We start from the raw sequence: 26,930 nt of genomic DNA, 5'->3' as shown, positions 1-26,930 counted from the left end.
TTGTCTCCATCATGTTACCTGCTTGGTTCCTTTTCAGATCTAAACTGCATATAATCTTAAAGTTCATTTATTTGTTTTTTTATTTCTTTGATGGCACACTTTTACAGACATAGGCCCATTCTGCAGCAGCCATTTTTTGACTTGTCATTGAAGGGTAAACACAATTGTAATTAATAACATTAATTATGGCCCTGTTCCATTTAGGTGGGCCAGGACCCTGGTTTGTGCACGCTGGCTCACTGGGATGGCTGTGACTCCCTAAATAGAATGTATGATAGTATGATCTATTGTGTTTTATCGTATTAGTACTGTAATTGCTGGGCTATAATAACAACTTGGTTTTTGTTTTTTGCAACTTAATGGACGTTACAGTACACAGTGTCTCTAGTTCGAAACTGACCAAGAATGTTTGTAGCGTGTCACCCCCCTCTCTCTGTCATTTATACTCTGATCTATCAAATAAAGTTTTTTTGCACTCAACGACCTGCACATACTTTGGCTAGAAACCTCATTTAAACGGCTCTTGATGGTTGTTTTTGTTTTGTGGCAGACATTTTGACTGTCCAAACACAGGAGCATTTAATGACATTAATAATGGCTGCATTCCAGTAAGGTGGTTAGTTCCAGGTCCCGGTACTGCATATGTTACCACAGGAATATAGCGGTCATCAATGTTATAAGTTACACTGGGGCTTTTCCTGCTGACAGGTTGAATTAGGTCTTCAATGGATCTTAATGTGTAAAAGCATGAGTATCAATCACAATGAAAGATCTCCCCTCTTATAGCAGACTGTGATAAATATGTTTGAACTGTCCTCACTTGCTTTCTCCAAAGGAACCAGACACACCTGCTTTTATCAACAATCAAAGTTTTTAATGTATCCATTTAACATGCAGCTTGAGTCTTCATTGTTTGGAACATTTCTAATAACCCTGCATACACATATGTTACACACTATAGTAACATGCCTATTGAGTTATTGTAGCTTTACTTAATATTTGTTTCACCTTCACCGATTCTCTTTTGTCTGTGCTCTAAAATATTGCCTTACTATTTAGTCAGTTATTATGATATACGGTATGTTATGGTTATAATATTTGTTTGCATTGATCATTCAGGACAAAGCCAAGCCTGATGATGATTGGATGGATGAAAATCCCTTGATGGCAAATACACTGTCAACAGTATAATTCCCTGTTATTGTTTGGCATGTTTTGAATCAGAAACCAAAGCAAGGTTTGGAAATATTTAAATATATTGCTGCATTTCTTTCAGTTCTCATAAGCCATGTTCAGATCCAAATGAATAACGCTCTGTGTTGTTTATGCCTTTATATAAATAAATAATAAGTGTAAAATCAAGTGGCTTTTTCCATTCTCCCCTGTTATGAGTAATGTAAAAAAAATGAATCATTATAACTTCTATTTGTTCATAAATCCAGGAGTTAGTTATGTTATGTGTTTAAAGGGGAATTACATCAGAAACACGTGAACACGAACGCTTATTGACAAGGAAGATCCCTGCTGCCATCAGAGGCCACACACACACACACTCAGCTACACGCACACACACACACACAGCTACACACACACACACACGCACGCACGCACACACGCGCAGTCCTCGCAACCTTCAGCTCAGAACATCCCACTATGCTTTGCGCTGGTCTGACAAGTGGATCCAAGATGGCGTAGAAAGTAAAGCTAGGTAAGTGTTGACTTCCCATTTTCAGCCCTTTCGCTCGTCTTTTCCGCCCTAAAGCCGCTGACACGAGCCCCGCTCCGCCCGTCAGCGCGCTAACACCGAATGCTCCGAGTTCACGCGGAGATACCGGCGCGACGTCACGTCAGATACATTGGCCTCAAACACCGTGGCGACACACAGGCCCGAGCCCCGTTTTGTTTCGGCCGAGCTAGCGCGGCTAACTAGCTAGCATGCTAACTAGCTAGCATGCTAATTAGCTAGCATGCTAACATGCTAACAAACCAAGCCCAGCTATTCTATTGCCTAGAAAAATAATAAATAAAAAGGCCCGTGTGTGTGTGTGTTTTTGTTTTGTTTTTTGGTGGTGGGGGTTAGCATGCTAACTAGCTAGCATGCTAACTAGCTAGCATTCTAACATTAACCATCCCAGCTATTCTTGTTGTGAGCTCTTTTGCCAGTTCGGTGCCAAGAAAAAGGGCCGTGTTTTGCAGCTAGCATGCTAACCAGCTAGCTGCGCATACCCTGGTCAGTGGAGCAAACTCTGTGTTTACCCCCCGTGCAGGTTAACCCACGTTCACGGGGACACGTCCAGGGCTTTGTGGCGCCGCCGTCATGGCTCTGAACAGCTCAGCAGACGACCAGCAGCATACCGTGATCCCTCCAGCTGGAAGACTAGAAACAGACATTTTGCATCGTTTGTTGGCGTGATCTCTGTCCAGTCGGACTGTGAGACATGTGCACGTTTCTCCTGCACATCGATGTGTCTTTTGTTTTTTAAACAACTGTCCTCAGCTGTACTCTGAGCCTTTCTCCTTCACTGTGCTGCAGGAGAAGCTGTAGCCTCTGTAGTAGAAACCCCCCCCTCCCCAGGACTGGACACTGAAAAAAAACAAAAAAAACAAGGCAAGAGTCCAGCCTCTGTATCCCGCCAAACTATTTGTTGTGGCTCACTCACGTTAGGTAACAGCTATCAAAGTAGGAGTGTAAAACCTCGCATGGGTTTCCAAATAACCTCTGATCATTTGATAAAAAGGCACTGTGTTAAGATCAGTCATATGTTTGCTTTCATCTTTCTGTTTGCCATTTCACAGCAACATCACCAGTGTGCAGGCACAAGCAACATTCAACCCTTCATTTTTCCAGGCCTCGCATACTGTACATTTGCTCACTACATTCTGATGATTATGTTGTGAAATAGGGACATTAGAGTATGTCTAAGTTGCAACTACAACAGTGATGCTATAAGGAGACTACCTCTTTATGTAGAGCACATGTTTCAGTTATGGTTTTGACATTAATCAAGTAGGATCCATACATTTCCCCGAATCCACCTGTATCTGTCTTGTGGGAACAGGGGTTACATTACATTTACATTACAGTCATTTTAGCAGATGCTTTTATCCAAAGCGATTTACAATAAGTGTATTCAAGAGAACTACTAGTCACCAGAATTCATAAGTGCATCTCCTTTCTTAAACAAGCATCGAAGAGCATAAACCAGAGCAAAAGTACAGAAACAAACTAGTGTTTCTTGTTCAAGATGCTAAAGTGTTTTTATTATGGCATGGCTGCTACAACATTATTTTCCAGGATTGGCCAGTTGCCACATGTCCATAGTTTACGAGCATACATTACCATACAGCCTACTCATAACATAACGTATTGTTCCGCATCTGAATCTTGAGTTTTAGAGGAAGTGAACTCAACAGCAGTTCACTTTTTTCTTGTGGAGAAGATGAGATTGTTGTGGAGAGAGCTGTAATGTGTTGTGAGATACTTTACGCTGAAGTGTTACCTGTTTGGGAAATGCGTTGGTTCATGCTCAATTTGCGCAAACTCGTGTTGTGTCTGTCTGAGGAGATGGAGATTGGTGCGCTGTGTTCACCAACATTGGATTTTTGTGGGAACAATATAGCATGTTGCAAATATTGTATTTTTAGGCCTCAGTGGTAATTATTTGTGGAATAAAAACAGTGTGCACCCAACATGTGCTGTATGTTAGCTAGGGAATTTGTCTATACGTTTGGTCCTAAGGGACAGCAACCGGCTGACTCGAAGGCACTGCCAGTTGGGCTAGAGCAGCTGCTACAAGCATAGCTGCCTGTTGATGGGAATTCAAGAAGTAACTATCTGAAACACTTACTGCAGGGTCAATATGCTCTTTATTGAAAAATAACGCTCAAGTGGCAGATGTACTCAGTTTTTCCATCTTCTCGCAAAGCAGGCTATGAACTGTTCTTTCATGCAAAGCCAGTTCCCTACCATGATGTGATATTATCTGTTATTTGATATTTTCTTTATACTGCTAATGCAGCCTTATCATATAGGCCTAGTGGCTGTCTCCCTTTTAAAGGACAGCTGTCACAAATATACCCCCAAATACTGGGCCGCAGGCCACAAATGCACTGTTCCTTTTGAGCCAGTCATAACCAAAAGCTGAATTCCAGGCTGTGGTGAGGGCCAAGATGAAAATTCAATTCAGTGGAAATTTAATTGGCAACCAAAAGTTAGTTTTGCCTGCCCTCTTGGCACATAATAACTCTAATGCGGCTTTCCAGGCAGCATTTTTGTTGTAAAGGTTTTTTTTTTCTGCCTGCCTGAGATGAGCTGCAATGCTAATGGTGAAGCGTGTAAGGTGTAAATAGGACCAAAAGTTACTTTACTATCATCCAAGGTTGAGCATTTGTTGCCATGGTGTTCCCAAGCAGGTCACGGTGTACCATACATATCCAGATCTGTGCTGGTTGGTGTTAAGGAGGGCATGCTGCTTCTTGTAATCTCAGACTGAGGTTTAGATTATTTGATGCTTGGCTCGATATCAAAGTAATGTTGGTGATCCCGCAGAGACTCAAGGTGGGCATTGTACAGTATACGGCTATAATAGTTATCTTGCATCAACGATAGGTTAACATATTTTCAATGTCAGTATTTAAGAAAAGGTAAAGCATCCCCTTTCAGACCAAACCACTGACCTGGGCTTATCTAGCTTTTTGGTTAACAAATGCTATCTGTCGGACGTCATGATCCTTCTTCCAAACAAGGTTTATCTCGGGCCAGACTCTGCTGTGCTCCGATATGTAATGGTGAATACACGTTTCTGCAGTATTCAACTATTGAACTAGTGATCCTAAAGTGCAATACTTAGTGGGCTAGACTTCTGTGAGCATCTCTTGAGTACTGCTTTGGGATTTAAACAGATGAGGATGCTACTTATTTAACACTTTGGGGCTTACTTAGCTTTTTTGTTACATGTAATTTGATTGCTGTAATTCTACTGTGAATAAGAATATTGGATGCTTGTTCCTAGACATATTGCAATTCCTTACATTCCTTAGGGTGGATTTTCAGTGGAGGTTTGTCTCAGTTGACTGTAAAATGCTGCAAAAGTATTTTGACTTGTTGAAAACCAGAGACGATCAAATAGTAAGTAAGACCCTCCTTGTACTAGATATACCCTAATGTGCATAAAAGTAGCCGGATGTTGTAGCCTGTCATCACCACCTACAACCAGCCTCCTCCTCCACACAGAACCAAAGACTACTTACACTTGAACGGGTTTATGTTTAAATGTAAACTTATTAGTGACACACTTTCCTGTACTCAGAAGAAGATGACAGCAGGTGAGCTCCAGAGGATGCTGCTTGTCCAACAAGGCCTATTGTTGGCTTAGCAAACACTGATTGTCGAAACATGTTGTGATCGACTACCTGCTAAACTGAGTACCCAGAATTTTTTCTTATTAACATTGTGTCTAATACATACAACTTTGTAGACATTAAAAGGAAAAAAAGCATTAAAAAAATGATATCACTTATGAACAAACTACAGCGCTACTGGGACGACGTATTTCTGTAGGTTAACCTAAAGTCTGCAAAAGCCCATGTGGTCGCTCTATTGAAATTTTGATTATTGCAGAAAAAATGAGCTCTGTGGCAAACACACTTTTATGATACTTCTTGTTAAGCAGGATAATCTTTTATAAATGAACACCACTTTCACTCCACTTTTCCTAGTTGCAATTGGCAGATGTAAAATGCTAACATTAAGCTGTAAACAACTTACACAATGGTCACATGACTTCCCGTCACCCACACTAAGCTAAAGGCAGACTTGTGTTGGGCATGATGACGTTTAGTAGTTAAATTTAGCCACTTGTTAGCAACTTCAGCATTCACAAGTGGGATATTCACTGACTGGTGTCATAGAACCAAACTCTAAAATCTATTAAGCTCGTGTGAACCACAGACCTTTTTTGTAACCAAAGACATATTTAAAAAAAAAAAATGTGACACATGACTTTGAGACGAGGGAATTGGAAGTTCCACATTTCGGGTCTCATTCCTGCGCCTCTCTATAAACACACCTTTTGTGTGGATCCACATTGTATTGACCTGTTTGCATAAACATTTTGATGTTTCTAAATATACTAGTGTCATCATTGCATGTGATGTGAGCAGGATGCATTCTCTGAACTATAGAAGATGTAATGAGGCATAAGTAGATGCTCTGAATTACAATCCACAGTATAGATTCAGTAGATAGGCATGTGTACTCATTGGCAAGTAGTTGGTGGTGACCGTTTGGCTCTGTGGCTACGAAGTGCCACAACACACCCATTTCCTTCTGCATACTGTCTAGTCTCAATAAAGGCTTCATATTCTGTATTATCAATTATCATAAGGCCCTTAGTCTAAGCAGTCAGATGACGCCAGACAGTTGACGCCACTGTTTTTGGATTGTGCGCTAGAAATGATAAAAAAAAATACGTGACACATAGGCTAATGCCTTAGGCCTCTCATGTGATCATTGCTCTCTCAGCTTGTTGCAGATGTATTTGAATGTACGCTGTGTGAGCAGAGGCCGAGAATAAAACAGGGGCGGGAATCTCTAGGCACCTCCACAAGTTGATTAAATTCCGATTCAAAGGGCTACGTTGAGATTATAAAACGATTATCTATTCATCTTGATGCATCAACATTTTTGAATTCTATACATGATGTCCCCCCCCCTCATAGTGACAATCTACTATTTTTAAAACACATCATATTTATAAGGATTCATAATTAAAAGACGGACAAATTGACTTCCATTATCTTTGATTAATACAATATTAGTATCAAATCAGAGAGATGTGTCGACAGGAGGGTTACATTTTCCAACATATTTCCCAGGATTGCAAGGAGGAAAATAAATTAAATTGTGCCTGTAAAAACACACCATGTTCTCAATAATTTCACATAAGTGACGGACAGCCTGTGTCACAGAACTATTACAGGCGATCATAATGTTTGTGGCTGTAACAGACAGACAGAGGGTCACTATATATATTTTTTTCTCTCCTGTCTGACTTTGCCCTCCCTTCAACCTGCATTTTGCTGCCAACATACATTTTTCGATTATCGATTTTCCCTTCATCAAGACATAATCTTTTAAGAGAGAATCACTTGCATCTAAGAATCAATTTCTTCCCCCGGCCCTAGAATAAAAGGTATAGCAGCCACTCTGAGGAGCCTCAGCCTCTCTTCCTGTTGATCTATGACACAAATTAACCGCATGAGGACATGACTCTTGTGAACATGACATTCACATAGCATGCTAAAACCCAAAGACATTCAATTATCAATGATATAAGAAAGATTAATGCTGCAATGTTTCACATTTTGCTGGAATAATCCAATGTTCCTATCCCTAAAGATTTTTCAGTGCATACCTCATATAAAACATAGTGCTAGGTTTTAGATACAAACATATTAAAAGCATAATATTGGATTGTGTTGACTATTCTATTTTATACTTAAGTTTTGAGATATTAAATTTAACCGAAAGGAAAGGCTTCCAACGATACAGATGAATATTAAATATTTTTTTCTTTGACTAAACTTTAGTCACATGTATTAAATAGTAAGTTCTACCTATGATAGTGCTGCACGAATATAGCCAGAATTATGATCCTTATAATGTTGGTCACTATTGAGATCAGGAATATTTATCATTATTATTCATTGATTTAGGAACAAATATTTTTATTGCACGTTCGATTTCAAATAAACAGCACTGTTTTCACTTCCATTGAGTACTACATTCCTACTAATGTAGTGTAATATTGGTACTGTTTTTTTAAAAAAAACATTTATACTATTGAAAAATGCAGCACTACTCACGCTAAATGTGGACTACATTTTATAGTTAAATACACTAATCTGGTGCACTTTGAGAACAAAATCAAGAGGCTAGATAGATTTTTTTTTTGATTTTTAACATAAAGACATTGGTTGTAGAGAAATGAAAGGTGATGACATGGCAAAACCCCCGGCCCTCCCCAGACCTGCTAGAGCCTGTTGCTGCACACATTGAGGAAATGTGCTCAGCGAGGGCCAGCCAGCATTGGGGAGAGGATCCTCCCCCACAGAGACCCTCCCTGATCCACAGAGTTGAATCCTCCAGGCAGACAGGAAAAAGGAGTAGTATAAAGTATATGACTGTGCTACTCTGGACCGCTGCCGTAACATTTAGCAAAGTTTTGCTCAGGCTGCAGCTGTACGCACATGGTGGCTAAAAAGCATCTCGATCCTGGTTATTGATGGATTATTAGTGCAACCCTAACCCACCAAACCAGCAGAGAGGGAAATCCCTTTTCAAGTTAGGATTTTAATGAGAAACTGATCACGTTTACAGTCTTTGTTTGTATAGCAGATTCTGCTCATCTTGTTCCTAAATCGTCTCAACGGAGAAGAAGTATTTCCAATTATATTTGAGTCAAATATAGTTTCCGGCTGACTTATGTAGTGACTTTTTTTTTTAATCTCATGGGGAGACGTTTAGACTAAATTAGGTTTATGTATGACATTAAAATGTTTAGATGCTAAAGTCATACGCGTGTATACCACTAATTCAAAGTAATTTCTTTTGACCGCAAGGATGGAAAGAGCCCTGACTTATTCAATATACAATTTACTTTTGTCCAACCTTTAAATTTGTTATCTTTCAAGATACATAGAGTGGAGCCCATCTCTCCATTTCTGTGATTTTCCCTTTTCTCAACATTTATCTCTCTAAGCTGGGGAACAATGTAGTTATTATAAGTTAATTTCCTGTAAATTCCATCTTGAAGCATTTATGAAAGCTTATCAGTGTTCTTGTTACAAGAGGTGTGAGAAAACAATCCGACTTTAGGCATTAAAGCACTTTGAAAAATATGCAATGTGGTTCAAGACGTTTCAGTCAGATGCAGAAGTGATTGCAGAAACCTGGTCATTACATCAAGTCTTGAGTTGGAAAGTGAAGCAAACAAATGGGAGGTGTTTCACCAATAGTTGTGTGTGGGTGTACTGTAGGTTTTTATTTTCTCAGATTGTATAACCTGATATGTTTTCCAATGGTCAGAATAATCTGACCTATTTGCATGTCTCCTGTTAGACTACAACCTAACATAGAGCCAGTGAGCATGCTGAAGGTAACAAGAAACAGTCTTACTCACTGAAGTATGCAATGCACTGCAATGGCACGGGGGAAAGGAAAGGAAAGGGTTGGGAAAGTGAGAAAAGGCGTAAAATGTCCCAGTTTTAGATTGTTTTACACTTTTTCTTTGTTATTTCAGTTCCTGTGGCAAAAAGAAAAACCCTTAAAAGATGTTGTGATGTTTTCCTACAGTCCTAGAGTTTTACGTACAATCCCTGGTGAGAGGAGTGTCAGTCTTGAACTGTTGGCAGGGAGACTTTTGGAAAGCCTCTCTTCATTTTCAATATGGGCTAAAGAAAATATTTTTTGTTTCTAACCAATGGCATTGTTTAAGGCATGGGAAACCTGAAAATGATGCTGAACCGGAAGAAAAATTCCAGTTTACAGCACAGTACATGTTTGGCATGTTATTGTGGTGTAGCAGTTTACTGTATTTTTTTTAATACAGCCCAAAAAAGCACTGTCTAAAAAATGAGTGCTATACTGCAGCTTTGTGGACATGACAAGCACCCCTTCCTTCACCCACAAGCAAAATGTGTCACTTTTGATATGAGTGGCAGTGGCTGATTGTCTTTCTTCTTGTCTTTTTCTGACTCTAGACGTTTTGTCCCTGAGTCATGGCGGACAGGAGAGCGGAGAAGTCATGTGAAGAAGCCAGCAGATCGTTAGCCAGGCGGGAGTACGAGGCGGCAGTCAGCCACAGCACGGACGCCCTGGTGGTCCTTGCACCGCAACCCCCACCTTCGGGTGCCCCTGTCCCACCGAGCCCTCCATCCCTTGTCGCTGCCGCCGGACCCCTCCGCAGCCGAGCCCTGCTCTATCGAATTGCTGCCTTCTTGCAACTGGTGAGGACAGTGGCTGACTAAGTATTGTTGCTGCCCTAGAAAGCGTACAATCTATAGTCTTTGCCTTTCTCCCCTTTTGCATAGCAGTCAACAACAATTATTTGGGGGGGGTCTTGAAAATCCTAATATTGAGACAGAACTCTGAGCCGTCGTATCAACAAATAGAAAATAGACTTTTCTCCAATTCTGAAATGTATTCATTACGCTGAAATTACCTAGGCTGATCTTTGTGCTTTAAATCCACTGTTGTACTTCTTCTACTTAGAAATGAGAACAATGAACCCAACTTTCTTTCTCCATGGTGGTGTTATATTATCGTCCCATAGCGCTAAAATTACACCAGTTACTTAAGCCCTAAGATTATAGTAACTACTTTGACCTTTAGAACACAAAGTATTCACATTTGTTATGGTTTTCAACTCTTTTTCTCCTGCTGCCAACAGAAAAACTATGATGAAGCAGATGAAGACTGCAAACATGGTGAGTAGCAATTCAAGTTGGAACCATCTGCTGACTCTGTGTCCAGTTGTCGTTTTCTTTTTTTTTTTTTTTTTTTTTTTTTTTTATAAACCTATTGGCAGACAAAGTGTGTGTTTGTGTCAGCCAGGGTCAAGAAAGCACCAAGTTCTGACATGCCTTAGTCTCAGTGTAGCAGAAGAAATCTTAAATTTGGGCCAATTTATTAGCTTTTTTAACTGTCAATTGGGTCAGTGTCATGGCTTCATTACTACAATGTTGTAGAAAACAGACTTGAAAACAATGTATTGCATATATTGAAATACACCTACCTCAATATTTTGAATGAATTCTCTCCCTTCATCCTGTCCCAGTGCTGGCAGAAGAGATTGCCAGAGGAGACGGATCGCTACAGGCCAGCTTACGCTTCATGCTGTTGGATGGCAGCCTGCAGGAGGTGGCCAGCATCCTCTCTAAAGCCTTGTATGGGGAGCCAATGGTATGATTAATGGACATAATATACATTGTATACACCATATGCATTCCGACAGCCAACGCATTGACTGAAACTAGAGTTTAATGCCAAATTGCATGTAAGGATAAAATATTGTACCTGTTGAGGTCATATTTTCCTTCTTTAAAAAAGGGGAAACCTCACTGGATGTTTTTAGGACATGGGAGGGGTTTAAATATTGAATGTTAATGAACCTGCATACTTTTTTTTTTTTAAATATTCCACAGTGTAGTAAATTGGTATTGATAAAAAGGTCCAACCTAATGTTAGAATGACTAAAAGGTTTACTCCTACATTGGAAAAGTCCCACATGAAAATAATTGTCAGATGAAGTGAGGTGTTGTACCGTACCTGTAACTATACTTTAAATATATAGTATAAAAATACTTTGGGTGTAACAGACAGACAGACAGATGGTCACTTTTTATATGTTTCCACTGTTTATCCTCTCTGACTTTGCCCTCCCTTTAACATGCATTTTGCTGCCAAGGTGCCTCCCCCATTTTTGCAACCTCTTCCTGCCCACTACAACACACGCACACGCACACACACACACACACACACACACACACACACACACACACACACACACACACACACACACACACACACACACACAAGCAGGTACTCAAAGGTTGAGCTTGTCCCCAAGGTCATCCAACATTTTATGCAAGTGGGTACAATCTTGTTTGCTAGGCAGGTCTCTTATCTTGCTTCATCCCTCACAAGCAAACATTATTCTTACACAACTTGGGCTGATTCCCTTTTCTCATTTGACTTGACTCCTTTTATTGTAAGCTTGTTCTAAAAAAAGAATCAGGTCACTAAAATCAGGTACCAATATATATGAATTTAAAAACCAGAGCAGAGAAGCTCTGACACAGCTGCTCATTTGGAGAGGGTCAGTAATAAATAAAAAATTAAGCCCTATTGGAGACATTATGTTAGTGTAAGAATCAAAAACAGGACAGCCAGTCATTTGTGACTCAAAACTTTTTATTGACATGCCTACACTACATATTTGAATGCTTTATCGAATTATCATCCAAAGCTGCCCTTCATGATAGTAAGAGGACAAATACACATCTTTATTTGGCCTTTTGTTTATTAAAGCCTTGGTCTTTCAAGGAAATGCTTTTAATCATAAAATGCATCTGCAATAGAAAATGTCCTTATTAATCAACACCACTGAAAACCTGAAGAGTCACCATATGAAGCTACATTTGTGTGTTTGGTACAGTTACCAAAGTTGCTGGCAGGAAATCCACCCACAAGTGACAAATTTGAAAGAGCAAGATACAAACCGAAAGCGCTACATCTAAATAATGCATGAGGTTAGAAGTTTCTTGTCACTTGTGTCCCTTTGGCATTTCTTTGACGCATAGCGGGTACAAACTGTTACTTTTCAGTTGACATCTCTCGCTGCCGTTGTTGCCTGAAATATTCACAAGTGTGGTGCAGCTTTTAAACAGTGCGATGGATTTTAATATCGCCTATAGATCTAGAAATGACATGATCAATATGATTACACCAAGCAACATCTGCCAGCTTATTCCAAAACAATGGGTTGAGTGTTATCATTAACATGTACTGAAAAGCCCAGAATGCAGTATGTTGTTGTTGTTGTAATGGAGATCCTGTCCTTCCTTCTTTCACAGAATGGCATCGTCGCAAAAGACCTAAGCAGATTAAAAATGCTCTTCTCAGAAATAGAGGTAAGTGGCTCTGGTTGCATGGCTGCACGCTTTACTGTTCTGCTTTCTAACGTGTTCATGCCCTTTGGTGCTTGCTGGTTTTTTTTTACAGAGGATTAGTTAATGCTTGCAGGCAAAAGTGTCATAAAGATGACAAAAGGCCTTATTTTAACACTAACTTAATTATTTTGTGCTCCTCTGCTCGGCTTTGTAGCTAGATTTGTTGTCGATTTATTACACATTTTTCCATAATAAGTCCAGTGGTCAAACTTCTTGTATGGCTATGTTAGTGGTTCACATAATAGCAATGATCTTTCTGTCCCCACTTCTACCCACTCTAACCGATCTTTGTCTCCTGTCAGTCAATAAATAGGGAGATGGCACCTGAATACACAGATGACCAGGAGGAAGGTGAGCAAATCTCGTTTTCAGTACTTCCGTCAACTTAAAAAAAAAAATGTGTTTGGCACCAACAATTCACATTTATTGATGTGCACTAGATATCATTCACGTTTAGGAAGCTTTCCATCAGTTGGCAGCACATTCTAAACGGGTTACAAGCTGGCCGAAGCTCATTTTTTGTCGTTTTTTTTTTAAGGTTTTGGCTTGGTGTCATATTGACCACTTGGCTGTGTTTTCTTACAGAGCTCCAAGATGGCTGGCAATTCCGGCCTCCTCCCCGAGGAGTCACCAGCAGTGAGGAGTACACCCTCTGTAAAAGGTAATGCAAACTGGTTGGTAATTTCCACACAAGTTTGCGTAATGAAGAATGTTTTTCTCGTCCAGAATATTGCTGAGGGAGATTAATATGTCATGTCTGCTGTTCTGTGTGAACTCCAGGCATTTGATAATAAAGTGACTAATATAGCTTTCAGGAAGTAATGATGTTATCCAGTCACACTGAAGGATATTAAACTATGGTTCTCAATAGTTATCTGCCATGAATTTTAATTTGATCTCTCTTCACTCTTACGTCATTCGTACACATCCTGGATCTTTATGTAACATTATACCAATGCATCTGTTGTGCCTTAGACCTAGTCCTGGGAACTTTCTCTGATTATGAGTTTGTCTGTATTAGCTCCAGTACATGTCCCACTGCAGCACCACCAGTATAATTTACTGCTGCATGGGTTAGACAGTTGTATTGGTCTGCTGCTATGTTAAGCTTGTATTTGCCTTTTTTATCAAATGTTATACAGTACCAGTCAAAAGTTTGGACACACCTTCTCATTCAACTACTTTGAAGAATGTAAAATATAAAACATATTCTGGTTTGTTGAGCATTTGTTTGTTTACCACATAATTCCATATGTGTTCCTTCATAGTTTGGATGTCTTCAATATTAATCTACAATGTAGAAAAAAAAAAATAAAATAAAGAAAAACCATTAAATGAGAATGTGTGTCCAAACTTTTGACTACTACTGTGACTTGTGTACTGTATATCCACAAGTCAGCTTTGGTAGGTCTACAAATTTAGAATTTTAAGACTTCTAGTCAATGATTGTGCTGTTTTGGAGATTTTTTTGCCGTGTTAAAACACCAATCTATTATATTAAAAGCGCATGAATACCATTTTGGCATAAATATTTAAAGATATTAATTTGTTTTATATTTTTTATTTTAAAATATATATTATTTTTTCATCATATGAATCTAATTTCTAGTATCTTTTTGTTAAATTGTGAAAATAAATGAGAAATGCCTGCCACGAGTGTTATATATGTATGTACATCTTCCGATGCTTATTTTGTCCAACATAACTTTTCTTAATTCACTATAATACGAAACAAAATAAATTCTAACACTGGGGAAACTATGAATACCAAGTGTTTGATATTCTTAGTGATTTCATAGCGTCAAACAATTAGTTGAAATTGTCACAGAGTTTTTTTTTTTAAAGTTGATTTAATTGATTGATACTTTTTCTAGTACCAGTTCAGCACACAGTTTGTCTCTTCTGTAGGTACTTGGAGCAGGGCCTGTGTCGGTACGGGGCCCAGTGTACGTCAGCCCATTCTCAGGAGGAGCTGATGGAGTGGCAGAAGCGCTATGCGTCACGCCTCATCCGCCTCAAACAGCAGCAGGAGAGCAAACACTTCACTGAGAACTACATGGAGACCCTGATAGAGAAGTGGATGAATTCCCTCTCCCCAGAGAAAGTGGTGAGTGCATGCAAGTTTAAAAGTGGCTCAACAGATAGAGAACAGACAAAATACCTAACAAGGTGAGGGCCCACTTCCCAGAAAGGCCACCCAAACACAAAGGTGTCTATGGTACTGTGTTGTGATTTTATTAAAAGCCTTTCCAAACTTTCATAACCCTCTCATCTTGTGAATCTTGTAGGGGGAATGACAGTACCAACCACTTGTACAACCCAGCAAATTTGTATATACACACACCAAACATTGATTACCCTGACTGAGTTTTAGTTGTTTTTTTTATTATTTACTAGTATAGCTGTTCATGTCCTTTCCTGTTAAGGTTACACATAGATACACACCAAATTGTTTCTCCCTGTTTGCATATTATTTAATAACATAAGGTAATGAAACTGCAAAATCTTACTATACCATATCTGCTGGGTCAAACTATCCACACTTACCCCAGTCAGGACAGTCTAAAAACCTCTTGTCTCTGATGACCAGACAAACTGACAATGAAGTGTCATGAATCATGCATTGTCTCTTGACTGTTATGAAGCATTATGCGATACAGATTAACTTTTCAAGGTTGCATTCATATATATTTTGTGCAGCAGTGAACTTAACATTCACCGCAGTTTGAAAGACAACTTCTAGTGAAAGATTTCTGAGTACATTTGCAGTGATAGATTCTGTCTAATCATGTGTGTTTTTCATTTTCTAGTTAAGTGACTATTTAGAAGGAGTGAATGTAGAAACCAGCTCCAGCCTCTCCGTTACCGTCACCACCAAAAAATCTGCCCACTCCTGGACCTTCTCCTTCTTGTGCAAGGTAGGATACGATGTTTAATACCAAGCATGTACAGATTCAAATGTTTTATTAGTCCAACCAGATTTTTTTCAGTGAAAAATAAGGCATTATTCTGCACTGCACACCTGCCAGTGCTAGTTGGTCCTTATCATCTTGTGTGAGTGTTCTGATTGCCTTCCCATCTCTGTCTCTTTGACCAGCCGGCAAGAAAGCTGTTCCGCATCGCCCTGCTCTATGATGCCCACCGACCACACTTCTTCATCACAGGTGTGTCATCTGGGGAGCGGCTGCAAGCCCTCCCCAATGGGTGCCAAGAGTGGACTCCAGGAGAGGAAACAGGAGGTACGTCCTGTTCTGTTTTTTGGTGTTTAGTTATTTATTGGCCCTACTTTGCATTGGTCCACAGCTTGTGATGTAGATTTTGTTATGAGGCAAGTTTAACCTCTGTTGTTCCAAAGTTTCTACTATACATAGTCTGCTATACATGCATTCACACTAAACTTTGCTCTTCTTACAGTGGCAGCAGACAATGGCCTGGACCACTGTGTCTACCAGGTAGCAGTGGGCTTCAGCACAGAAATCTTCGGTACCTTCAGACAGACCGTTGTTTTTGACTTCGGCTCAGAACCTGTGCTGATGAAGCGGATCATGGTGGATGCTGCCTCAATTGAAGGTATGCTAAAAGCAAGAAGGTTATCTAGAGGTCTTTCAAAACTGTTGTCAATGTATATAGAATTATTTAAAGCGACACAACTGTAAAACTAACTGTCAAAATCTAAATCGGCCAATAAACTGACATTTGGTGCATCTCTACAATTGGTTAAATAAGCATGTACATTGGTAAATGCTTTCTCCCACCCTCTTGTTCTTTAAGATGGGTCTTTGTAGTTTGCTGGATGCACACATAATTGTCGAAACAAATTTCCCTTTTGGAGACAATAAAAATCTCTCCATCTTTTATTCTCAGACTTGGAACACCTGATGGCAGCCAGGCAGCAGCTCTTGATCACTGCAAAGCGCTGGGACTCTTCCTGTAAGACCATCGTAGAGTTCTGTCCCAATGAAACGATGGCCGATCTGGAGCGCAGCCTCCTTTCTCGCTATCAGATCCCTCTGTCGGCAGATCAGCTGTTCACTCAGTCAGTCCTGGACAAGACTCTGACCAAAGACAACTACCAGGCCCGGCTGCATGACCTGCTCTACATAGAAGAGATTGCACAATACAAGGAAGTTAGCAAGTAAGTAAACCGGTTTCCATGGTTTCTTCTTACTGGGATAGAATATTGGATTTTCAATAACTCTACGTAATGAAGCCTGAATAACGCTGACTGACATCTGAATGATTAAAAACATCTACAATCAATATATCAGTAACATTTGAACATAAAATGTAACTACATATAAAGTAGTGTATCTGTAATAAGTCAGTGTTCAGGCTCTATATTGTAAAGAATTTACAGCAAAACATTATTGATTTGGAAATTGAGGAAGGATTTGACCAAGATTGGTATAACTTTGGTATAAGATTTAAATAATCATTGGCAAGACATTTGCAAGCAGGGAAGTTAATGCAGATTCAAATTAGATGAACACGTATATCCTTAACAAAGACAACCAACAAAAAAAAAGTATTGAATAAAAAAATATTATATTAAAATAACTTTAATAATTATAATCATTACCACTCTGAAAGAACAGTAGAAACAAACAACCTTCACTGGAATATAGCTTGAAAAGACAAGCTTACTCAATATCTTATAACACAAAAAATATTTTGTGTTATAAGATATCAACCCACCACAAGGTGTCAGACTTGACCTTCATTGTGAATTTACTCTGTGTCTGTGTGTGTGAAAGAGAGAGAGAGAGAGTATGTATCTCACACACAGCTTTTTTTTTTATTCATTACCTGCTGCCCCACTGGTTTAATTTAATGATATGCCTTTTACAGGCAAAATCACAGTATATGCCTAATCTCCCCATTCACTGATATGAGTACAGTTCCTGTAAGTCGCTTTGGATAAAAGCGTCTGCTAAATGACTGTAATGTAATGTACAGTGCTCTAAGTTTTTCAGCTTTCATCGTTGCTAATAGATTGGTCTTGTCTCATGACTCACACAGTCATTTGGCTTGGTAAGAAAGTACCTACAGTATGAAATGATCTGTCAATCTGCTGAATTCCCAATGTGCATATGAATCATCTCTCTGCCTTTTAAAACCATCCATGTCCTGTCAGGTTTTAATGCTTTTCATGGCTGGTTGGGTTTCAGAAGGAGATTTTCGAGTTAAGTGTGGATTCTCTAATTTACAATATCTCTATTAGAACATCTCTCTGAATAATCCCACATTAGATTTATGTCATCAGATTTATTTCTTGCTTGATAAGAATCATGTATCAGTAGGTTAAGCGGCATCACCTGATTATCTAAAACGAACAAGGAGTGAATCACGGAGAACCAAGAGTGTCTCGCTCTGAGAGCAAAGCCAATACTCTGATTCCAAACCATAACAAGAAACCTCAAAACGCATACATAATGTGTTAACTTGTCTGCATATGTCAATCATCCATCAGAGTTCATCACCAATGTTGCTTTCTATTTCATCACTTCAAATCCAGCAGAAACCAGAGAGGCAATCTAATACAATCTGGAACTGAAAGAACCCAAAAGTGCATCAATTTTCCACCCAATTTGTGCATATTTATGCTTTGAGCCAATTGTTGTTTTTCTTCGAAGCACTGGCATATCAAAATAATTTCCTTTGAAAGTTCCTTACTGGCAATTTTTTATTTAGATGACCCTTTAAATGTATTGCTCACCAGTGTATAGGTGATTTTGTTATGTGTGCTGCCTATATCAGTGAATGGTATGCAGGTTAGTTTGGAGCCACTGTGGTGAATCAAAACTAAGAAAGCTGAAATGCCTTGAGGCACGCATACATGATGCACTTGTGTGGAAATGTGGTAAGAGTAAGAGAAACCTGTTATGATACTTTTTCACTAGGTTAATAGAGGGTTGGTATGGGCCAGTAAAACTCATGGCAAATATAATAAACTACTCCTTTTATCAATAAAAAAAAAAAAGTCCCCCGCCACTTCAATGCACTGACGGGTCATTAAATGAGTCCAGACCAGCTTCTCTTAAGAGAAAAATAATGAATGCCTGAGGGCAGAACAGTTCCAGGGTTAGAATGTTTGCTGTAAAGGAAGGATAAACAAGGGCCTCAGTCACAGGAGAAACTACTTTGAAACATTATTGTGACTGCTATCGGTTTTTACATTGATTTATAAGCTAGAGGTCTGAAACAGCATAACCAAATGTCCATGTTTTTTCCCGCCAGGTTCAACATCAAAGTGAATCTCCAGCTCGTCACCAGCTTCATGCTGACGGGCATCTCTGTTGGAGCCAAGTATGCCCAGAATGGACAGCTCTTTGCACGCTTCAAACTCACTGAAACGCTTTCTGAGGTAACGGGATTGGTTGAGTTGGAAACTGCAATAAACAACAATGATGTCTGCCTTTACACTCTTCAGTAGTGTAACTACATATCGGTGCCGCATTCAGCCGAAAGGTGTCAGCTAGCTACCTCTTCTGAACTGTATTTATTTCTTTTCTTTTTTTTTTTACCTCAGGACACATTGGCTGGACGGCTGGTGATGACCAAGGTGAATTCAGTCCTGCTGCTGCCATTTGGCCGTGAGGGGTTCAGCAGCCATCCGCCTCCCGGGGTCAAAGAGCGTGTTTACGAGGCTGTGATCGAGGAGAAGACCAAGGACTACATCTTCCTCAGGATCTGCAAGAACTGCTGTGATGAGCTGGGGCTACTGCCTGACAGAGAATTACAGGTATGATCTGCACCAAGGGACAAGTATACACTTCTGCTCTGAGGCCCTGTCGTGGTGTCACCCCCAGTTAGTTATTAAATAAGAGCGGTGGATTGACAGTAGTGGAAAAGGCAGGTGAAATCTCTCAACACGTGTTGCCTCGAAAAAAATTGGGAGGTAAATGCTCAGCTATTGATTAGCATTTGAACAAAAGGTTACAGGACTGAGTTGGGCCATCTTTCCAGGAAAACCTGTGTGTTTTTAGGGCTTATTTTGTTCTGAGAAATATCCCTTTATTGAACGACTCAACCTTCTGCCCCAGTTGGTATTTATCTCTCCTCCTGCCTGAATGTCGGCAGATGAAGCAAGCCGTTGTGTTAACATTTATCCCAACAACCCACATCCTATCACTTTGAGAGCATAATCTTCTTATTCACCTGGATACTCTGCCCCCTTACTAAGCGTTCTGTATTGTTTCCTCGTAAGGTGGAGCTCCAGTTCCAGCTGAACAGACTGCCACTCTGTGAGATGCACTATGCTCTGGATCGCATCAAAGATAATGGCATCCTTTTCCCTGACATTGGAATGGTCCCAACCATCCCCTGGAGCCCCAACAGGTGTGTATTCCACCATGCACACACTATCACACACACACACAGACACAGACACACACACACACACGTAACTGTTAAGGGCTTGTTCAGAAGTTAGTTTTACATTGAAAGCTGCCATCAATATTTTTTTCCTGATTATGGTTTTCACCTTCTGTGTCTCACTTCATTGATTTAGTGGAAACTCTTGGAGAATTTTACTGCCTTGGTGGGATGGAGAAAAGTCTCATAGTAATACTAATAAATTAAGTCAGTTATTATAGAGAAATTCCTTTTAATACCCGCACATCACTTTAGCTTGACAAATACCCTGACGGAGGGGACACCACATCGATTTGGGAGTTGAGAGAATATCCCTCGCCTTGCTGACATGTCGGTCACTCTGAAACGCTGGCAGCTCCTTGCAGCTTTAGAAGTCTCCCTCTGAAGTAGGACAGGTGATGGGAGCCACGCAGTAATCTTTATTGACTACAGACAAACATAATCCCCTGTGATTTTATTTTTTTCGTGGCTGCTGCTTTATCTAGTCTCCAAAATATGATTGAGTTAGACTTTTGGTTTAATTGGAATTTAGATACGTGAGAGTGTTTCATTAAATGTGGTTCAAGAATTTAGCTGAAGTTTTAGCACAGTGTTTTCACAATTTCTATATGGGGGTTGTTTTGGGTTCTGACGGCAGTGTTTAGGAAGATACACCCTGCGTGGTGGGGCCCTTAAGCTGTTTGTTTTTATATATATATAAAAAAGAACACACACACTTTTGCAACCACAAATATACAATACAAGATGGTGAATAAAAGCATTGCATCTTGGTTTTGTGGTTTTTGAGGTTGCACCTTACTAGTATAAAACACTAACATTTTAATGGTCATTTTGTGCTATGATTAAAAGTTTTACCTTTTGCATAAACGGATGATGTTAAGATGGGCATCAAATACCCATTTAAAATTATACCTATGCCTTGTTTTGACCATTTACATTTTTAGATTTAGCGAGGTTATTATAGTGGGACAGTAACCAAATTTATTTCATTTTAAAGTATTTAAGGTGTTTATATGCTCACAGTTGCATTCAAATGATTAATCACACTTTATTTACTCATTGAATTAAAAACCTTCATAAGCCAGATGTGGTTGAATTACTGTAATAGATGAGCTACTATGCCTCTAACTTCAGTCATTGATGAGAATTAAGAAGTTCTGATAAGATAAAGGTGGAACCCAAACAAAAGGATACTAAGGCTGTAAATGATGCATTATCAACACCTTGGTGTTAGATGTTCCACCAGATCTATCAGCTTGCACTATTGTCTCAGCTTTGTGTCCCTTTTTCTTAGTTCGGATGCCAAAACGCATTAAATAACCTCGAGTAAGGAGAGGGTTGATTTGCCTATCTCACCCTCGATTGCATTTGTAGTGAAAGTATAGTCGGCATAAAAGAGTTGAAGTTTCTCGCCCCTCCTAACACCTTGATCTCATCCATCCACCTCTGTTGTAAACACACACACACTTGAACACTGAGATATCTCGCAGCCCCCCAAACTAGAGCTCAATCAATTGCTGTTGGTGGATTCCAGCTTCAGAGGATGCGGTGTTCATAATGAGGACAGTGATGCTAGGAGACAAACACACACACACATGCAACATGCACAATACCCTCACACTTTTAAGAGTATGTGCAAGAAATCATGTATGTGCATCCCTTTGTTCTACCCATCTGTATTGTTTGAAACACATTCACCCACCTCTGTGTATTAGTCAATATGGGCTGGTCCCCTTGACGGTATTTCTCGTTTCTTAAGTGCTGCCACTATTTATTTTTATGGTAGGAAGGTAGCCATGCCTGTTGCACATTAATGTAAAGGTGGCCATAGATGTGTTTTTTTTTTATGAGAACAAAAGTGAGAGTTTGTGACATGGTAAATGGACTTGTACTTTACACTACAAGTCATTAGCCCATTCATAAACTGATGACAGGGGCTAGCAATCGGAACATTCTAACCCATTCACACACTGATGGCAATTTGGGAGAAAATTTGGGGTTAAGTGTCTTGCCCAAGGACACATCGACATAGTCTAGAGGAGCCGGGGATTCGAAACCGCCGATCTTCTGATTGAGGGACGACCCGCTCTCCCTTCTGAGCCACAGTTTCCCCATGCAAACATCTAAATAGGGGCCGACAACCTGTTTTTGTGCAGTGCCAATATTCTTGTAATCTATTTAATATTCAACCAGATTGCGAGATAAGAAATGTTGTTTTTTTTGTCATCTTGAATCAGAAACACGTCATTAGGGAAGTCTTGTGCTTTTCTTAACTTGATCCTCTTGAGTAGCGTCTTTCCTCAGACGGACATACCTCTTTACTTGCTTGTGTAATGTTACATCTTTCATTCACAACACAGTCGTACCAAATATTAACAGGTCTTGTACAGATATCCCTGAATATCCATCCCTCATCCCATTCACACATGACCCCATCCAAGAAATGTTCCTGAACATTTTAGCAAAAGACTGCATACATTTCCTGTCATTCTGTGTAAAAAATATTCTAACTTTATCGCTGTCCCACTGAGGTTAATTAGAAAAACAGAATGTTTCTTTGTGTCTCTCATGTTGAAATGTATTACTTGTTCATAAGGTGATATTTTATCTTAATGCTTGAAAACAGCTACTAAAAAAAAAAAAAGAAAAAGTTAATTAAAAGTTGATTTCTCTAATAATTTCCTCGCCCTCCATCCGCCCTCAGGCAATGGGACGAGCAGCTGGATCCCCGTCTGAATGCCAAGCAGAAAGAGGCCATCCTGGCCATCACCACACCCGTCACTATTCCCCTGCCCCCAATCCTCATCATTGGACCCTACGGCACCGGCAAGACCTTCACCCTGGCTCAGGCTGTTAAACACATCCTCCGCCAGGACACCAGCAGGTCTGTTTATGTGTTTTCTTGTTCTTTTTTTTTTTCAACATTTGTTGCATATTATTTTACCTCTGTTGGCCACTTGTAGGATATCTGCATCTCCTTTACGAGTCCTTACCGGCCTTAAACCCCCATTCTCTCTAATTTCTTTAATATCAACCTACCTATTTTGTGACAGATATCGGGGTTTTCTCATAACCAAGGTTATCTGGTGTTTTGGACAATACAGCAATGTGTCTCAAAGCGATTCCATTTCTAATAACACTGCTTTGTGTTTTGCTTTTGAAAATGATGGTTCATTCTTCAGGAGTGGCATGTTTACCCTGATAGCTGGGAGCACTGTCCTCTTTCCTTTCAGCACTTGAGAGGTGTTTGGTGTCGAGATGGAAAGAAATTTGGGGTGTTTTGTCATGTTAATGGGTGTCGGCTTAAGTGCTGGAAACTCTGTACACGTGAAGTCAATTTTCAGTTTTTGGTATTGATCAACAAACCTGTCAAACCCACCGATATTATGGTCATTTTGTGCTTCATGGGGATTGAAAAAATGTTTACCCATGAACTCATCAATCTTCTCTTTATTGCCAGTTTATTAAGATCACCAAGAGGAGCCAAAAATAATATAGTCTAATACAGCAGTCCTTCAATACATCCTAACTTTATGATATTATAATTTATAATGATGGGGGTTGTCTATAGAATGGAGTGTATGTTTTTGGATGAAAACAAAACAAAAATGAACACCTCTCAGTATAATGTAGTAGAATCAACATGTTTTAAACATTACTGATTTTATTTTTCTTGCCCATATGTTTAAAAGCCTCCCTCTTTGAACTTGTAGACTGCTACCAGCCGCTGTGAAATAATTGGTGCTATTGAGTTTTTTAGGGATGGAAAGGGGACTGTAGATGTGAGCAGGTGGGTGTTTGTGTCGGCATAAAATTGGCATCAGTCATTAAAGCTTCAGATGGCAATGGAGGTCAGTCAGAGGGTGTGATCGGGGTGGCAGGGGGCGCTCTGCTGTGCAGTGGCCTCAGTTTCTTACTCCAGGGCAGAGGCAGCCTTGGGTTTGACATTAAACGTTCAAGAAAACACTGACTGAAGTGTCAAGCTGTGGTGTGTGTGTGTGTGTGTGTGTGCTGTGTGCTGTGTTGGCGTATATACTTAGTGGTGTGCATTTGTCATCATTCAATGACAAAGAGTGCTGGCCATTTGGATGAATTTGTGTCATTTGTGGTCGGTGCACATGGTTAATTTGATCATCTTTCCTGGGCCGGAATGCATTTTCCAGCAAACCATAATCCAACCAATCACATTCTATCACTACAATGGGCCACATGGTTTGTAAAAATAAAACATCGCAAGGTTTCCTTCGATTATCATTTTTCATCATTAGTTAGCTCCCTCACTGTGTTCAGATACCCACAGGAAATTCTGCAATTTCTTGCGTTTGAAGCGAAGCAATATAGCACAAGCACATACATGCATGGCTCCCTCGTCTTGATAAAAAATGGATGTAATACCTCGGACAGTGTCCCCTGGACAGAAGTTCACATTTGCTGTATGAATAAGGGAGACAGGGTTGTATATATGAAATGTTAAAGAAAAAACAGTGTGTAGCAATGTAATATTCATTCCTCATTTCACTGTGAATGCATTTAATATTCTATCTTTAGCATGAATTATAGATATTTTAAAAGTCAAGACAGGGGGATGTGACCCCTCTGGACTTGTGTCAGCTGCGCTTCATACTGTTAAGTGATGAAGATGTTGTATTGACCGTAGTCAGGTGTACCTAATGTGTGTTATTGTACATGTTAAATGCTCCGAGCTTTCTCTGCATATCTGTCGCTCGCAGTGATGTTGCACCAGCGTTTAAATGGGTAACTAAAAAAGACAGTTATGCGAAGCTCAATTCTAACTAACTGGCTCTGCTATCCCCATCACTGTACACGCTGTGAGGCTTAAAGGGACTTGCTTTAAATCTACTGTTTTGAGCAGTCCAATTTGAGATTAACATCTGATTCAAAGCCTTTTAACATAATATATTATATTAAATTGCATGCGTTGTCTCTTAAGACAGATATTCTTTGATAAAACAGCTGAAGTAGAGCTTGACGTTTGAAAAAAACGTTTGTATTCCAGTCATACCAAATAAAGGAAACCAGCGCTTTAAACATTAAAATTTTTATGTGGTATCTAATTAAGCAGATAGTTTTGGCTTAATGTGCCATGGTTTTGAGATCTCTTCCATTGAGTATTGCAGAAACTGTGCATCATACTTCAGCTCTGACTTTTTTTTTTTGTCTTTTGTCTCCACAGGGTCCTGATCTGCACACACTCCAACAGTGCAGCCGACCTTTACATTAAGGACTACCTTCATCCTTACGTCGAAGCAGGCAACGCGCATGCCAGACCTCTCAGGTAAAAAAAAAAAAGCTGGATAGCTACGGGAAGAAACAGGTTTTATGTGCCTTGTGTATGTGTGCACAGAAATGTAAACATGCAATGGTGTCTTAAAGCAAAATAGCTTATAAAGGTATATTTTAATATAATCAGTTTGAAATTGTATGTACTATTGGCTGCCATGTGATCAAAGACCCACAATGAGCCACGTTTTGATGGTATATACTGTAAAGGCATTAAGACCCAGGCTTTACTCCAGACTCCAGTTGAAAAAAACACTTGCCACATCCCGTTAAAATACAAATCACTTGTTCACTCATGTATATTTGAAGTCTACAGCCCCCCAAAGCACACTTTTGTCTAGTAGTTAACCACATTCATGACTTAGAGGAGTTATAGCTTGTCTACTATGAGCCATTTAAACCCTTTAACCTTGTATTTAAATGCTCGGGTATTTAAAAGTGGCTTTTTACAGAGTGAATTAGCATAGATGACATATTAAATACCATATTTTCCATAAGAAAACAATAGCCTGCCTTTTAAATTGCCTGTACTTAACATAAACTGCAGTTCAGTTAAATTGGATCTCTTGTATTCAGTTGCTGTTGCTTCTCTGTCAGCTGTGACCATCCTAGCCGGAGAGCATCCGTATGACACTCACTCATCTATACATCAACTAGGTTAACATTATTGGAAGGCCTGCGGTCCGAATAATACATCCATATTATACAGAGATTGTTTTTGGCCCACAGCAGTGACAGAAAGACATTTCCTAACTTTTAGAGACACCACGAACTCTCCTGCATTTGTAACTCCACCTTAAGGCAACAAACCCACACACACTCACGGATACACACAACTTCCTTGCTCTGCATCAGCGATTCTAATCGCATTTCAGCAACCCCAGAGGTCACAAAGGACAGGAAAGCAGTGTCTGCCTTGACCAGCCAGGCCCTAACGTGACCGCCGTTTTTTTGTTAAGATCAGGGACAATGGGCAATCAAACGACTTGATTCACACGAGTAGGTTGTCTGATTTCTGTGGATTCCAGCGTGAATTGACCCTTAATCACCGTAGCAACCTCCTCTCTTAACTCCCCCTTGTCTCCTTTTGGATGAGTGGGCTCAGTCAAGAATAAAGACCCTGTATGAATATTCAGGGCCCTAGTGTTGAAAGGGACCGATCAACATCAACAATTGTAAAATTAGGCACAATAAACGTTTAATTGTACTCACTGAGCCCTGGTGATGCTTTTGTTCTCCATTGCAAAATATCAACATCAATACTAAGTCGGCCTTGTGTGAAGTGAAACCGAGGCATAAAAGATGCCAGATTAGGTCTAAAAAATATATATGTAGCCGGTCCTGAAACAACGGAGTTATTTGCAGACTCAATTAGTAGGGTTGCACTCCCTAACCTCAATCTTTTAATTGTAAGAAGACCTAAAAGTAGATAAAGCAGGGTAAGGGAACTGGTCACATCAAGCAAGAAACAATAGGGACTGAGTTCATTAAAATGTGAATCAAAAGTTGCCTTCACTGTTCAT

At 39.7% G+C, this 26,930-nt stretch overlaps 1 protein-coding gene across 1 annotated transcript in view; it reads left to right on the top strand.

The window, feature by feature from the left end:
• Positions 1 to 1,635: 1,635 nt before the first annotated feature.
• Positions 1,636 to 26,930, top strand: part of helz (helicase with zinc finger) — a 51,021-nt gene continuing 25,726 nt past the window's right edge. Inside the window, exons 1-17 of the mRNA XM_054603906.1 lie at positions 1,636 to 1,708; positions 9,763 to 10,008; positions 10,452 to 10,488; positions 10,839 to 10,963; positions 12,637 to 12,693; positions 13,035 to 13,083; positions 13,318 to 13,393; positions 14,641 to 14,839; positions 15,543 to 15,650; positions 15,830 to 15,971; positions 16,147 to 16,302; positions 16,597 to 16,867; positions 18,970 to 19,096; positions 19,262 to 19,474; positions 19,940 to 20,070; positions 22,811 to 22,990; positions 25,301 to 25,402. Of these exons, the coding sequence (XP_054459881.1) occupies positions 9,781 to 10,008; positions 10,452 to 10,488; positions 10,839 to 10,963; positions 12,637 to 12,693; positions 13,035 to 13,083; positions 13,318 to 13,393; positions 14,641 to 14,839; positions 15,543 to 15,650; positions 15,830 to 15,971; positions 16,147 to 16,302; positions 16,597 to 16,867; positions 18,970 to 19,096; positions 19,262 to 19,474; positions 19,940 to 20,070; positions 22,811 to 22,990; positions 25,301 to 25,402 (2,201 nt within the window). The 5' untranslated portion in view covers positions 1,636 to 1,708; positions 9,763 to 9,780. The remainder of the gene's footprint in view (positions 1,709 to 9,762; positions 10,009 to 10,451; positions 10,489 to 10,838; positions 10,964 to 12,636; positions 12,694 to 13,034; positions 13,084 to 13,317; positions 13,394 to 14,640; positions 14,840 to 15,542; positions 15,651 to 15,829; positions 15,972 to 16,146; positions 16,303 to 16,596; positions 16,868 to 18,969; positions 19,097 to 19,261; positions 19,475 to 19,939; positions 20,071 to 22,810; positions 22,991 to 25,300; positions 25,403 to 26,930) is intronic.

Source organism: Anoplopoma fimbria, chromosome 9 (genome assembly GCF_027596085.1).
Source record: "Anoplopoma fimbria isolate UVic2021 breed Golden Eagle Sablefish chromosome 9, Afim_UVic_2022, whole genome shotgun sequence".
NCBI classification, from domain to species: Eukaryota; Metazoa; Chordata; class Actinopteri; order Perciformes; family Anoplopomatidae; genus Anoplopoma; species Anoplopoma fimbria.
Note: the sequence above shows the minus strand (reverse complement) of the source record. Positions and strands in the feature narration are given on the sequence as shown.